Here is a 16,876-nt window from a genome sequence, read left to right as displayed (position 1 = left end):
TTTTTTTTTTTTTTTTTTTTTTTTTTTTTTTTTTTTAATATATTTTAGTTATGATCTGTATGCAATCTCAGTACGCGTAGCTGGTAAGATTCCTATCGAAACATGCAGGTATGTTCGATCCTTTAAGAATGATCCACATCAATGGAAGTATCTATGCATAGAAGGTAATTCATAATCTGAAATAAATTATTATTAAATATTTTGATACATCTCGCCGATATAAATAATATAGTTAACAAGATGACTCACTTTTACAATTAATTTAGACTGAATTTTTAAATTAACTTTTACTTTTCAGGAAAAGTATTGTAGTTTCAAAAATTGTACCATAATAATATACAAGTTGTTGAATTAAACTATGTGTTTCGAAAATTTCGAATAATTTTTTAGACTTGATTAAATTTAAAATAGCGCATTATCAATTAAGATATAATTTTAATTATAGCTTTAAATTATAATGTACAATACAAAAAAAAAATCATTGAAATTATTTTATTTTAGAACCATTTGATTTCACTAATACGGCAAGATCAGTTTATGACTTAGCGATTTTCCAGATGATTAAAGAAATCTTTAAACAAACGCATCAGCGATTAAAGAAGAGTAATAATCTAAATAGTATATTTACGAGGTTGGAGAATAATCTGTGATGAGATAGTTTCTCACCCACGAAAACGTGGTCACGACTATTGTCAAATATATATATGAAAGCTTACTATAATTTATTTTATATGAAACTAGATCGAGGAGAATTTTCTCCAAAAAGCCTAACAACGTAATTGAAAGTACAAGAAGGCTAAAAATATGCAGTTGAGGGAAAACTACAAGTCCGATATTATTATATCGTTATGAAGGGACCATTAATACTTTTCACGGTCCAGAGATTATTTTATTATACACCATATTTACAATGTATTTTTTCAACTTTACTCAAAATGATTATATATTGTGTGGAAGGAGAAAGGCTGAAATTACGCCATGAAAGTACGAAGTATGAAATTATTGAAAAATATTCTTTTAAATCAAAGTTTGTGCGTACTAAGTGCAATAAAGTGGCCTCAATAAAACGAGATTGTATCGAAAATCGTTGGAATAAATGCGGACAACGACAAATCTCAAATGCAATTGTCAAGAAATTTATTTAAAAAAAATCAAACTGTGACATTAAAAAAAAAAAAAAAAAAAAAAATAAAATAGAAAGCAAAAATAAAAAAATGAATTGAGAAAATTATATAACTCAATTAGTAATTAATTTAAAACGTCAGGAAGACTCACAGTACCAATTTTGAATCGAAAATTAGAATGCTAGCAGGAACAGAAGCAATTAACTGAAATATGTTGCTAAAGGTATTGCAAACATATTTCGTAGTTTGATCATAAAAATTTCAATTTTTTTTTATAAATAACTTATGGTCAAACATATAGGAAACACGTTATGTTTTCTTGTTAGAAAATTTGACTTAAAACTTGTAATTATTTAGAAAAAATATTGAAAAAAAAAAAAAATTAAAAATCTGAAATCTCAATTAAACAAACTTAAAATAAATTTAAAAATTACCAAAAAAAATATTTGAATGATTAGATCGTAAATGTAATATTTATACGAAGTATACAAGTAATCGAATAATTTCTAAATTGATTAATATTTAATGATAGTACAATACCTACGTCGATTAAACATTTATTTAAAATCAATTAAAAATAACATTTTGTAAATAAAAAAACTTATATTATATAAATTGGAGAAAAAAAAAATAATAAGAAACTCGCAGATATTTGAATATTTACGTATAGATTTTTCAATCTTTTTTTTGCGATTCTCTAAAATTAAACGAAATTATCTAAAGTGATAAAATTGCAATTCAATATTTAATATTTAATCAAAGTTATATCTGCGATTATTATTTATTCATTATGAAACGTTCCGAATATCGTTACTTTAGCAAAATTATTAGTAACTGATGTAAACTTTATTATTTACGTGGAGATTAAAAAAATTATCTTTTTGCACATTTTGATTTTCTAATTATTTTTGTTAAAGTTAATTATGGTATTACGGATAATTCATGTTATAGCATAAACTGAATTGTTGAAAATGACTGACAAATTATAAGATACTATTATTTTATTTTAAAACCAAATACAATTGTTGATAATACATTATTTTGGTTTAATAATTTAAATGTATAATTTTGTGGGATATTATTAATGAAGCATTCTGCACATTTTGTATTACCTTAATTTCTAAATATTTACATAATTAGAAACTTTCAAGTAAATAAGAATAATTTAACATTGAAAATAAGTTCAAATATACTAATTAATGCAATAAACTACTTGAAAGCAAATTTCTTTAAAATATCACAATTAGGAGAGAAAAAAAAATAAAAATATATATATATATAAATAATCTGAAGGATTTTCAGCAATTCAGTTCAATCCTCTTACTGACTCATAATACAAAGGTAAAAATCGAAGACCTTAGGTATTATTAATCTCTCAATTTTCATCTCGAGAGAACAGCAGTAACAAAACATAAGGCCAGTAAAAAAAAGGAATTTCCTGTGTGACAACAGTTGTCTTCCTTTAAATATATTAAATAATTTGAAATTTGATAACACTGACTTTATTGCTTTCAAAAATTTGTTGAAATTTATTTTACAAAACTGTACAAGTCTTGATTTTCTTATTTATAAAACTGTCACACAGGCAAATTTAATTAAGTGTAAAGTAGAGTTTAAATATGTGATTGAATATTATATATAATATTTAATGATAAAAAGAAATTTGTCTGTGATTACTGTGCCATATAACAGTTATACTTTATTACTAGATACTTTTTGTAAAAAAAAAAAAAATAAGAAAGAAAGAAAGAAAAAAAATTTATTGTAATTAACCCTTTCCAATATAAGTAATATGCAAAGTGCTACAACGTTAATTAATAAATTTAAATGCTAAAACAATATAAGAAAAATAGTGTAAAATCATTTATTATTAGATCAATTGATTTATTGTACCACATATTTTGTAACAAAATCTTTAATTACTTTTCCATAAAATTACAATATAATTTGAATAGCACAAATTTGTAACAGTTATTTTGTTGTTTAATAAATGTCATGTTTAAATGTACACATCATTATTGTTTTTCTGTTTTTTTGCTACATGTGTCTCTTATATACTAATTTACATTTATTCTATTAATACCAACTAGATTATTAAAAGTGAGGTAATCCTTTTGCTATGGATTCTTAAAGTTACATCTCAAATGAAAAATGAAACTCGTTACCATCCTGGCCATTTCTGCTTAATAGACGCCATTACCCTAATTAAAAAAAATCCAAGTTATTAATAACTTCAACGTTGATTTTGACGTAAAAACTTTTAAAGAAGAAATGCAATGTATATTTATTCGAACATCATCGAGGATATTGCAATAATAACAGAAATAGTTCTACATAAAATCTGTATGCAATAAAAAAAAAAAAAAAAAATCATCAGTTATTAGGTGTCTTTGTACGGTGAAAGCACACGTATTAAAGTCTAAAATTTCATCTCAATTCATATTATAATCTTGGAAAATATTAATCAAAAATTTATTTTAAGGTAATAATATATATTTCATCCCTTCGATTTTTCGTTTGCCCTACACTATCGAAGTATTTTTATTTATTTTTTGTTTTTTGTTTTTTTTTTGTTTAAAATGAATTTTAGAAAAATATCAATAACTTAAGATCTAAATATATGAAATATATTTGCATGTATTATAATTTTACAATATTTTATTTTATTTCTTTTTTAACGAGATCGATAAAACACGAAGAGATATTTATATTATAAAGTGATGAAATAATATAAAAATTGATTGCCGAATAAGTCTATTTAAAATTTATTCATAATCGTTGATACAGGAAAACATTAAACCCAATATTTAATTATATATATATATATATATATATATATAGATAACGTATCCCATAATATAAATAATGGACATGTACATAACATCTAACATATAATAAAATCATAAAAACTACATGATTCATTTTAAGTTCAAACTCCCCTCTCCTGCGTTCCAAGAATCGATTATTAAGTTACAGTTTTGTCAACTGCCCTTTACAGCTCCGAAATGTCAAGAATTTGTAAACATTAAGAATTATGGTCAAGAAATTTATAGCTCAAGAGTATTCTTAAATTATTTTCAGAATTTCCTTAGAATCCGATAAATCCTACACACAAATTAAATAATTTATTAAATTTTCATATGCAAGATTTTATTAAGTGAAATTTTAAATTATAATAGGTTGATTTGAATTTGATCTTGGAGATACAATTTAATGCTAAGAAATTTAATACGCGCAATTTCAACTGGAAACTGAAAAGAAAACATAAAATTTTACTAAATTATTAATACGAATAAGTTGTATCTTTTAAAATATACATTCTCATTTTTAACGATGTCACATAACATTTACTTCATTCATTTACGCATTAAGTTACAAACTAAAAAAAAAATCCCTATTATATAAACGTAATTTTATTTGAAAAATAAATCTTTAGGATAATATTAATCGTTGAAAACAGAAAAGGTAACAAATATAAAATTTCCAAATTATTTATAAACAAAAAACGTAAAAAATTATAAGGTCTTGGCTTTACAATAGAAAAATATATTAAATTTTAAATGACTACTTAAAATAAACATTAAAAGTAAATTATTTCTTATGTATTTGTTTACTCTATTATGTGAATGCAACTACGAATATAATAATTCTATAAGAATTTTTCATATGGGGATGTGCAAAAAAACATAATTTAATAATGGAAATTTTTTCAATGACACACTGATTAATTTTCAAATTAATTTATTGGTACCACAAGATCTTACAATAAATTTTCTTATCTTTCTTATATCTTGTATAATCTGCAGTTGCGGTGCATAGGTGTTCGAAAAGAAAAAAGACAAATATGAAAGAAGCGTGAAATAAAATTGGAGAAAAATAAATCACCATTTTAGTCAGATATCAATTTATCTGTGCCGACTTATAAAAATGACGATAAACACCTTTATTTTATGCATCTTTTCCAGGATAAAAAGAAGTAATAAATTTTCGATTACACAAAATAGTTCACCATTTTAAAAAAAGAATTATTTCCTTATTGCCCACTAAAAACTGGGCACTATAAAAGAAACAAAATTAAAACCAAGAATGCGAGAGCCTTTTCTCACTTCTTGAATGTTACAAAAAAATTTATATTTTCTGTAATATATTGGAATAATTAAAAATCTCTTGTACTGATAAGTTATGTCTAGGCAAAAAAAAAAAAAAAACGATTTTTTATGCGTTTAGAGATTTTCGTTATTCGTTAAAAGTTCATCACTTCGTTAGGAGCATTATAACGTCGGAATTCCATAGAATATAATAAAAATAACGAAAAATTTTTCTTTACAAACAAAATGAAATATTCGAATAAAAGAAATTTCCTGTCAAACATTTAAAAATGTTATATATCCCCTCCGAGGTATAGATATAATTTACCAAACGAAGTTCATGAAAATTATTATTATGTCATTAGATTTTACTTAAAACGTGCCAAATAAGACGCTGATGTTTGAATAATTTCCTCTTTCATAAAAGAAAAAATTAATTCGACACGCCCATTATTACTATTGCGTCATTTTTATGAATGATTTATTTTATTATTCGTCATACGTTTGTTTTTTTTCCCTTGCGTACTTCCTCTTACTTAATCGAAAACTTTTCGTTTACAATCCCAACGTCAACCGTTTATCAACATGGTCTCAGTGTTATGTGTAACGGCTATTCGTTTCTTGCATTTATGACGTATTTTATTCTTCCCTTATCTTCATTCTTCGAGGTAAACAGAAACAGAAAAAGAATCTATCTTTTCTCATCATCGGACGGTCTTCTTGCAATCACCATCAAAGCTTAATTGCGCTCTTCTTTTTGTAATAAAAAAAGAGAGAACGTTTTCAGCCCCTAGCTGTTGTTACTGTTGTTATTCTCATCCACGCCGACACATCTATTGTTGTTGTTTCTCGTTGATGTCTTTGTATCGAGTAGTGCATCCCTCTCACATTGAGTTTTGGTTGTTTGTACCGTTTCGCGCAGTTAAAGAGTGATTTGGTCTGGTTGTTGGTTTGGTTGTCGATGAAGAATTGATCGAACGAGCCTTCTCAGTCGCTCCCGCGACACTGCTGCATGGCCAATGCATTGTTAAGCCGCACTAACTCGGCTCAATATGGCTGGGAGAAGTGGCCTCCTGCTTGGGACTGACCTGATTGGTAAAAACCTTTAAAAAAAAAAAAAATATATATATATATATATATATATATATATATTGCTATCATTGTATTATTATTATTCTTCTATTGAGCTTAATGATTATTAGCTACAATGACACATTTTGTCGCTTATAACTTGATGCTTTAATAAGTTACGTTCCTTTTGATTATCAAATTAGCATTAAAGAAATAATGACACGCACTTCCTTCTACAATATATAAAAAAAAAAATTATATGAATTTTCAATATAAAGTGGCTGTATTTGTCAATATTATGAATATAAACAATCACAATAAAGCAGTCGAAGTTTTATTTTAGACGATGGTAATTAACAACTAATTTACAAGATTTTCACTCTCCTTCATTCTTTAAAATTGATACAAACAACTCACCACTACGGTCACCCTGATAAGTCGAATCTTGCGACAAAAGTCCATCCATCTGTGACTGAAACTCTCCCACCGCGAATGAGTCCTGCGAGAGTTCCGCTTGTGATAATCCAGGTTGTGACAAACTAAACCCGGGTTGTGACATTCCTTGCATTATGCCTTGCGTCAACAGCAATCCCGGCTGGCTGTATGGTTGTGTATTCTGCTCTGACTGGCTAAGTTTTCCCGCACGCAGCCCTGTATTCATATTCACTTTGTTGCTACCTAATGCATGTAAGTGCAGAAAAATGCATCACACATCATCAATTTAATTAAGCGAAAAAATTCTAATACCAATAGTCAATCGAGTTTGTCAATCGACTCTATGCGTGGATCAATTAAGGCATATTTTATCGATAGCGATTAAATACCGATATTAAATATTACAATCTTTTATACAATTAACTCTATAATTTGATATAAAAATATCGTAAAATAACTTTTTAATCGAATAACTTGCAATCTCTCTTGATTAGAAGTTAGATCAAAATTACATAAAAGAGAGAGAGAGAGAGAGAGAGAGAGAGAAAATATGCCGCTTGTAGTTTTAAATAATGTAAAACGGCAAAGCCGCTAATTTCTTAATAATAATAATATTATATTATGGAAATTCCAAAATAATGTGCTCACCCTTGATATTACTACTACGACGAATTCGCTGGTTTTGTCTCGCCTGCAGTGCTTGTTGATGCTGATTGTAGAAACGAGGCGGCACATGCGCCATGTTCATGAACATGCCTATTGGTACGGGCACATTGTTCATCGCAGCCTGAGCTCTTTCCGGACTAATGTAGCTTATAGTGTCGTGAGTACGACTGAAAATGTCGATGGGCACATTGCGCTGATAATAAGGATTGTGCGTTTGGGCGCCGTTCACTTGGGCACCCGATCTGAAATAAAAGTGATTCTTCAAGTTGACAGTTGACATTATATATTTATACATTATTTAAAGAGTGATTAATCTTATAAGATATGCACAAGTATGCGATATAATAAATACAGACGAAAATTACAATCTCTTCGAAATATTTAATGTTCTTTTTACCTCCTGCCTCTCAAAAAATTAAAAAATATTTGACGAAAATCATAACGATGAAGACAAGCCATTCAAACTATTTCAACAAAACTCTCGCATTAATAAAACGATTAAAAATTGCGAAATTTCTTTTTATAAATTATTTTACAAAATTTTATTTCTCCTATGTAAGAGTCTTATGTTTTTAAATAGTCAACATGTTTAATACAATAATGACTAAGTCGTTAAAACAAAAAATTTTTTCGTAAAATTATAATTGATTATTAGAATTTATCGTGATGTTTATTATTGCAGAAAAGTTTATGTAAACAGTTCGATTCCTTTATTGTTAAAAAAAAGAAAATCTAAATATTTTTCTACATGAAATGTGAAGTTCCTTTAGATCAATTTTTTATCACTTTTCTACGCAAAAGTCATTTTCTAAAATATAAATATGAACTTTTTATTTTTTTATTTTAAACCTTTCCGATAAAGTGCAGTTGGATTCAGATATATTGTTGGTAAAATTTTGGAATATTAAGAAAGAAAATACGCATTTACAGGAAAATATGTATCGGGCATATTTTATTATTGGGATATATGATAAATATAAAGGAAAATACGGGAAAAAATATCTATACACGATGAAGAAATTAAAGACTCACCTATCATAAACGGATCCAGGAATCATAGCCTCTCTTGCGTCATACATCGACGTAGACATAAAATGTGATCCAGGATTTGCTGCATTCACGAGTTTCTTTGGCTTTGCAAATTGTATCATGGATTCCTTTAAATTATTCAATGGGCCTTCTACCAGCACCTTTTGTTCCTTGTAAAAACTCAATAAATGATTCCACAGGGGCTGCTTTGATAGGACTTTTGGATTTCCTACTATTATTATCCCATATTTGGCTCTTGTAAGGGCAACGTTCAATCTCCTTGGATCATTCAAGAAACCTTTAAGAATAAATTAGTAATCGTTTAATTCATTTGCTTATTAAAATTGATATCCGGATAATTTAATATACATCTACAATAAATAATCCGCATATGTAAACTCTATTAATGTGCTTATATTTGCATGATACACCGATTAAAAATAATATGCAGGAAGGATAGCAACTCAATTTGTAAAATTAATTATGATAATGAAGTTTCGCACAAACCTATTCCTTGGTGTTCGTTTGACCTCACGCACGACATAATAATGATATCTTTCTCTCGGCCTTGGAAAGCATCAACACTTGCCACTTCGATTTCCTGGTACAATTTTGAATGCAACGATCCCTGATACTGCATGTATTGGACAAGAAAAGCACGTTGTCCTTCGTACGGTGTGATGACGCCAATCTGTTCTGGTTTAACACCGCAACGCAAGAAGCGCGTTGTAATCTTCTCGACGTTCGATGCCTCGGTTCTGTTCAGATAGGATGTACCACTACCGGCTATCTCCTCTTGTCCTTGAGTCACATAAAAGAACATGGGTTTATCGAGCGCAGGCCATGGGAAATCGATCTTCAAAAGTTTTCGCTCATCGGCACAAACGCCATTTTGCAAAGAGCCTTCATAAAAGAAATTGGATGGGAACCTGCAAATTCGGTTCATTGAAAGCGTTGCTAACATTGCATTATTGTCACTCTCGAGCACTTATTATGTTAAACTCCAACAAATATATTTGACGCAAAATTTATACTTCAAATAAAATAATATCAAGGTCTGAGAGTTTCATGAACTTGAATCGTCAAAAGAAAAATGATGAAAAACTTAAAAATTAAAAATATATTTGCTTAAGATAATAATGCTTTTTAAATCTTTACAATGCAAATCTGATTAACAAATTAATTACTACAAACAAACTGTTTGCTTTAATAAAATTGATTATTATTAGTAACAATAACTTGTTGACGCGTACTTTGATAGATCAGGATGCATGCGATACTGAACTTCTAGCCTAAAAGGCCTGATACCAAGGACAACCAATCGCTCAAAAAGAGACTGCGACAGACCAGCGCGTGCAGCCTTTTTACACATGACAACAGGTCCAAGCTGGCAGTGATCACCTACGAGGATAAGTTGCTTGGCACCCAATACTACCGGTACCATGCATTCTGGCTCGGTAGCTTGCATGCTCTCGTCGATAAGGATCGAATGGAACTTCAGACGGTGCAGTCGTGGATCGCCCGCTCCCACGCAAGTACAGCATATCACATCAGCTGCTTCGAGCAATTCTTTCTCAGAACCCTTTTTAAGTAATCTGCAAATTTTCAAACTCATTATAGTGATCGATATCTCCATCGTTTTTTTTTCCTTCTATTTTCATAATTAGATAAAGCTTTATTTGAAATTAAAAGGATTAATAATTTTTCTAATTTGTACATGCTTTTGTTACTATATTTAATGTAGCTGATATATTATATATTATATAACAAATGATAAATTTTATATGATAAATATGTATATATATATATATATATATATCTAAAAAAGTTGCAAACCTGTAACGTTTCTCGTCCACACTTGACAATTCACCAGTTTCATCTTTTAACTGTTGCAACTTTTGCAATTCCAAATTTGTTTCTAGATTATTGATCTGATTATGCAGTGCAAGAAAACTGACAGGTGAATCAATTGCTTCTCTTGATTTCGCGCAAAGTCTCACGACCTTAAGATTGCTCTTATGAATCTTTTCTGTCAACTGATCAACAGCTGTGTTAGAAGGTGCGCACACCAAAACAGGACCACCATTTTGCTTAACTAATTGATAGACGATTGTAGCACTAGTTACAGTTTTGCCGGTTCCTGGTGGACCCTGAATCAATGACAACGGGCGCTGGATCGCGTGCTTTACCGCATAAACTTGGGATCGGTTAAGATCTGGCAGATTGGGAGCACTGAAATGTTTCGGAAGATGGCAACGAAAAAGAACTTCCTCTACTTCGTGACCAAGAAGACGATGATAAATGTAGGCAGAGACTGAGTTGCCATCCACAGCGAATTTTCTCAATGCCAATTGCATACTAAAAATAACATTGTTTAAGTCATTGAAATTCACAGTGAGCAATTAAATACATCAACAAATATATGCGTTCTTATTAAAATATACTTTAACAAATAATAATTATTTATGGATGTTCGTTTAATAAAAATGAAAACATTCCGTAATATAGATTTAAAAAGCTGTAACTTTTGTAACTTAACAATTATACTATGATATTGTATTATTTTACAAAATATTATTTATTCTTTTTTACATTCATATTCTTAAATATTAATTCTTAAAATATTATATTGTCGATATAATCGATACACATATACGATACGCGGCAATACTTTTAAATTTATATAAAATTCAAAAAATACCAACCGATCAAAGCTGGTACTTTTCCAGATAAAATCAACTACAAAACTGCTTGAATCGGTCGGAGCACCAGAGTTGTTTTTTAACTCAATTCCCACTTCTTCTCCATAATTATCGGGAATTTTTATAACATGCCCAACGCCTGACCATGGCTTATGTAATTCTCCTAAGTACTTCAATTTTAATTCGTCACCGTGCATCAATTTCATATCTCCATCGGTCTTTGCTAGCAAAAAATATGCAATGGTTTTCTTATTCAAACCTACGTCCCATCGAACTTCAATATTTTCTTGTGTCTGTGATTCTTTCATTCGTTTATCATAATCTGCTTCGAGTTTTACCTGCAAAATAATAAAAGTATTTGAATACAAAATATTTGCTTTTTACTAATGTACTTTTATATATAGTGAAAATTTTCTTCAAAATTTAATTTTATATTAAAACTGATATTAATAAACAAAAAATTTTAAATTAATTCATAAATATTTTTTCAAACTAACAATTGGAAAAAAATACTTTATGAAGAAAATTATAAATAAATGTCAACTAACCTTTAAAAAACATATTTTCAAACAATTATGAATTTAAAAATAATCGAATAATTTCAAAATCTTCTATGTATGCTTAAACTTAAATAATATAACTTAATATTAAAACTTCTTAATACATATAATTAAGATTTTTTTAAATAAAAGATTTTAATAATGTTAGTATAAATATTTTCAAATATTTCTGTGAATTAAATAATGTACTTAAATAATATGCGTTTTTACATTAATGTAGTTTATAGTATTATAAACATTATTAATCGAAAATTTATAAATGCATTAAATTTTACAATTGGATTTAAACACAAAATGTAGTATCACACATATTTTAAAATCAAATATTATCTCATGATCACATGATAGCGCACCTAACCTATTACTTTATTTATAATCGTTATTAAACGAAAATATTATTTTTTTAAATAGCTCAACTTCTTCAATAAAATGCAATATTTGTCATTAGTTACAAATTCTGTCGTTAGTTGCATTTCATATTTTGCACATACCAGTGGACCAAAGATGTTTTGATATTGATAGCCATCTTCATAACGTAAAAGAACTTGTTGAGGTTCTTCATCCACGCCAGGTTTCTCAAGATCTTGAAAAGTTGCATTGATATTATCACGCCACAGTTCTTCAAGTTTGTTTATTTGTTGGGCTGAAATCTGACGCGCACGAAGTTGTTCTTGTTCTGATGGTATTTTCACTAACCACGAAAGAAAACTACGATCTTCTATAAGAGGTTTCCATTGCTCTTGATCCCTAAATATTTTAAATATTTTAATGTTTTCAAAATGATTAAAAACAAAATATCTTCCTACGTTGAAAATCTATTAATCTTTAATAATATATATTTTTTTTAATCTTCATAATATACAGCTTATAATAATTATATATATTTCACAATCCATGATTACGTAAAATTTCTGTTATTGTTAAATTAACACACATTTCTTATTAAGATTTAAAAAAAAAAAAAGAAATACCTTTATAAATATTTATTTCAATGAACTTTCTACTTATTGTATAATGATAATTACCAATTCATATCTTTTAAAGAGCTTTGTGCAGCACACGGTTGACGACATAAGAGTACAACAACAGAATCAGCTTTTGCTGGTATAAATCCAAGTACAAAAACGTTCCTTAGTGCACATGAATAGCATTCTAATATGGTTTCACCCAGTGGTCCATCTCTGATTACAATATGTAATTAAAGTTAAACAATTAAAAATATTTAAATCTAGCTATATAAAATTACATAAATATATTTTAAATAGTCAATTATATAATTTGTGATATTGTTCTCGGTTTTATAGTATATTTAATAAGATTTTATATTGTTAAATTTAGTATGTTTTAATAAGAATAAAAGTAAATATACATATAATTTAATAAAATACTTTAAATTTAATTGAAAATAGATGAAATTTTTAAATAACGAATAGATAAATGCACTACAGTATTGAAATTTAATTAGAATTTATTTGAATAAAGACCTGTGCAATGTAACTTCCTTATGATTAGCCCGTACTAAGTGATTGATGATGTGAGATCCAGATGTATTGCCTCGTCCATTACAAAACCATTTACGACAAACATTACACATAATAACACAAGATGCCTCATGAATACCACAATATTTACAAGCATGATCTGGTAAATCACGATTGTAATAAGCTTCTTCTTCTTCTTCTTCAAACTGAAGCTCAGCTAAGCTTTGAGCTGCTCCAGAAATGTTCAGATCTAATGCTGATGTACCAACAGTTCCATTAATCTATAGCATCAAAATTATTGATTAAAATTTACAGTGTAATTTATTAAGGAATTTTTTTAAATGAATGAAAATTTATTAAAAAAATTTATAAAAAATAAATACATTTTTTATAATTTAGAATAGACTTCAAAAACAATATGAATAATCAATGTAAGAAATACTAAAATAGATTTATGACATGTTTTAAAAATTTAAGTATCGTAAGTAAAAACAATTTATTCTTTTTTGTAATAAAAATTATCAGTAAATACTTTGAATTTAAGTAAAGTACAAAGTCAAACATATGGATTTGAAAAATGAAATATCATTGTTAAAAAATGAAGCAAATTTTTGTATAAATACTATTTTTAATACTACATTCAGTAATATATCGATCATTGTATAAATAATTTATATATTTTATTCTGTTTATTACATATATTTTATCTAATACAATATTCATTGCTCATTGAAACGCATAATATTATTATAATACTATTAATTTTTTTAATGCTTTTTTTAAAAGATAAGTACTTATTATTAATAAATGAATTGATTAATTTTTCAAATTATAAAAAGAATATACGAATCTAACCTAAAATTTTATTACTTTTATTTTACTAGTTTTTATGTTTGACAGAAAAATAAATCAGTTTAATACGATAAACATAGAAATAAATGCTCAACTTTTTATGTTCTTTTATACTTTATGTATATTTTTTAAATTGACTTTAAAATTTTTTAAGATCTTAGCTGTATACTAAATAAATATAAATTTAATAGGAATAATCTTATAATACTTAATATCGATTGCCAAATAAAATTATAAACTTTGTATCTATCGAATACCACATATTATATTATAAAGCATAAGTAAAAATTTTAGTCAAAAAATAATAATTACTTTTATAATATTTGTGTTATAAATTATTTAATATTATAAAATTAATGAAAATTAATGAATATTAACGATGCAAAGAATGATTATCGAGCATATATATTCTATCGTTGAAAAATCTAAGCTTGAAAAGTAGTAAATGACAGTAAATTCAAGAAAATAATAAGCTTATTATAATAGAAAATTTAAGTATTAATATTGGTTAAAGAAATTTATAATAACTTTGGTTATAGTTTATATATTAATTATCTTTGTATATATTAATATAAAAGTCTAAAAATTATAATGATCACATAATTGAATTATCCAATTATTAATGTATGTTTAAAATTTAAACAATATTTTAGTCCATAAATATATTTTATTGCATTTCTTTTATGGCAAGGTCATTCGCTACCTTACTCCTAATACTATGTTTTTGTCAAATATTGAGAATTAAAAACTTAACGTTTAAATGAGAACATAATTAATTTAAAAACATCTATAGTAATATTTATTAAGATAAAAATGATGTCTGATAATTATATATACCAATAAAGCTATATATTTAATTATTTAAATATTTTTGCTAAACCAATTTATACACGATGTGACGAAAATGAATAGTATACAAAAGAGTATTATAACTCTGAATCATTAACCGAAGATTAATAAAAATCAACTTATTTGTTAAAAATTAAACTTCTAAATAATTATTTCTAACGATCAATTACAAAATTGGCAGTGCGACACTTATTATGAATAATTACAAAATTTATCAATATCTGTTTGTCATTATGTACATAATCAATTATGATTTATCAATCAACTGTTACAATAAGTTTCGACTAAAGTTTTTCAAATAAATATTAAATTCTCATGCAACAAAAATGTTGTACTTTAAATATAAAATTTTATTTTATGGTTATCATTACATAACTTTACTTATTAATTAATTAATTTTTACTTTCTTAAATACAACTTCTTTACTTAAATAAAATTTTTCAATTTAGATCCTAAGCATTTGCACTAAGTTGCTTAGTACGTACCGAGTAATGAAACTATTGAAAAGCAATTGTCAAAACCATAGCTTCCAAAATTTTATTACATCAATGAATCTCCTAAAATATTTGATAATCTACATAAAATTTCATATGAGAAGATATGAATGTAAGATAGAATGAAATTATGTAAATAAATGAGCTAGGAGTCTAAAAATGACCACATATTGAGGTTAGAATCGACCGGGAACCATTAATACAAGGAAAAGATTCTCCCAATTCCATGCAGAATTTCAAGGTCACGTTGTTGTAACCCTTTCATCAAGGGTTATATCTGAGGTTCATAACAAAATCGTTTCTACACATTTTATCCAAAAAGCAAGGAGTCTCGAGACAAAGGAGGAAAGAAGGTGGGAAAAATGATGGAACTCGTTAACCTGCACGGGCTGACTCTGCTGACTATTCTGCGCCGCGTCGTGCTGCGAAGCTTGAGTCTGACTCGGCGAAGGCAGCGTGAAATCCGTAAAGTCGAATTCACTACCCTGGGTGTCGGCACCGATAAGGTCCGCCTCCTCCGTATCCAGGAACGTCAACGTCTGGCTACTAGGGCCGTACGCGTCGACGCTCATCTTCTCGGAAAGTAATTTTTACTGCGATTATCTCTTCTCCTGTTTCTTCGCGCTCTCCGCGCACACCACTGATACAAAACAGCACTCGACGATTTTATAAAAAAAAAAGAGGCGATTTATCGCACGCGCTCGCTCTCTCTGTCTCTCTCTGTCTCTCTCTCTCTCTCTCGCTCTCTCTCTCTCTCTCTCTCTCTGTCTGTCTCTGTCTCTCCCCCCTTCTCTGACCCTCTCTCATCCTCGTTCATCCAATCTCACTATCTTTCTCTCTCTCTCTCCCTCTAGTGTAGTGTAGTTTTTCTTCCGTCGTCGCCTACGTCGAAGAAAGATATACGCGTAGCGATCGTATAGACGACGGCGACGTCGTCGTAATGTTTTTTACTTCTCATTCACTCTCTCACTCATTCTATCCCCCCTCCCGTTCTCTCTCTCTCTCTCTCTCTCTCTTTCTCTTTATCTCTTTATCTCTTTATCTCATTTTTTTTATATATATATATATCTCCGTCCCACTCGCCCCCTGCTTCTCTCTCTCTCTCTCTCTCGCTCCTCTCATCGCGCGAGAATTGAGAACGAACTAAGAGAAAAGATGCAGCGTGGATGAAAATGCGTAAATACGAGAGAGTGAAAGAGAGAACGAGAGAGCGAATGAGATTGAAAGAGAGGAGAAATGAGATAAAAAGACTGAGTGAGAGAGAGAGAGAGAGAGAGAGAGAGAGCCATGTAGTAGTTACATATAACACATGCGTTTGCTTGCGTGTCCATATGCATATATATATATATATATATATATATATATATGCATGCACACATGGGTGAATTCGTGATTATGTGTGCGCGGCTATATTTACACGTACGTGTATGAAAAGAGAGGGTGTATAGGCATGATATGAACGGCGGATTTCCGGTTCTCTCTTGCATGCCACGGCATAAACTACATATGCGCAAGCAAAGTACGA

General features: G+C 28.3%; 2 protein-coding genes across 3 annotated transcripts in view; one reads left to right on the top strand and one right to left on the bottom strand.

Moving 5' to 3' along the window:
• Positions 1–1,189, top strand: part of LOC105359354 (poly(A) RNA polymerase gld-2 homolog A) — a 5,455-nt gene extending 4,266 nt beyond the window's left edge. For both annotated transcript variants that reach the window (XM_011495959.1, XM_011495951.1), the window contains exons 10-11: positions 49–164; positions 502–1,189. In XM_011495959.1, coding sequence (XP_011494261.1) covers positions 49–164; positions 502–650 — 265 coding nt within the window. In that variant the 3' untranslated portion in view covers positions 651–1,189. The remainder of the gene's footprint in view (positions 1–48; positions 165–501) is intronic.
• Positions 1,190–5,869: 4,680 nt separating this feature from the next.
• On the bottom strand, positions 5,870–16,067 carry Upf1 (Upf1 RNA helicase). Its single transcript, XM_011495937.1, has 12 exons — positions 15,732–16,067; positions 13,160–13,437; positions 12,701–12,856; positions 12,167–12,422; positions 11,119–11,453; positions 10,250–10,771; positions 9,667–10,008; positions 8,921–9,342; positions 8,417–8,711; positions 7,367–7,626; positions 6,701–6,961; positions 5,870–6,315 (listed from the first exon to the last, which is right to left on the bottom strand). Exons 1-12 carry the CDS (start codon positions 15,921–15,923, stop codon positions 6,260–6,262), a joined length of 3,375 nt encoding a protein of 1,124 aa, XP_011494239.1. The 5' UTR covers positions 15,924–16,067; the 3' UTR covers positions 5,870–6,259.
• Positions 16,068–16,876: the final 809 nt, after the last annotated feature.

Source organism: Ceratosolen solmsi, unplaced genomic scaffold (genome assembly GCF_000503995.2).
Source record: "Ceratosolen solmsi marchali unplaced genomic scaffold, CerSol_1.0 scaffold10, whole genome shotgun sequence".
Classification (NCBI taxonomy): domain Eukaryota; kingdom Metazoa; phylum Arthropoda; class Insecta; order Hymenoptera; family Agaonidae; genus Ceratosolen; species Ceratosolen solmsi.
Note: the sequence above shows the minus strand (reverse complement) of the source record. Positions and strands in the feature narration are given on the sequence as shown.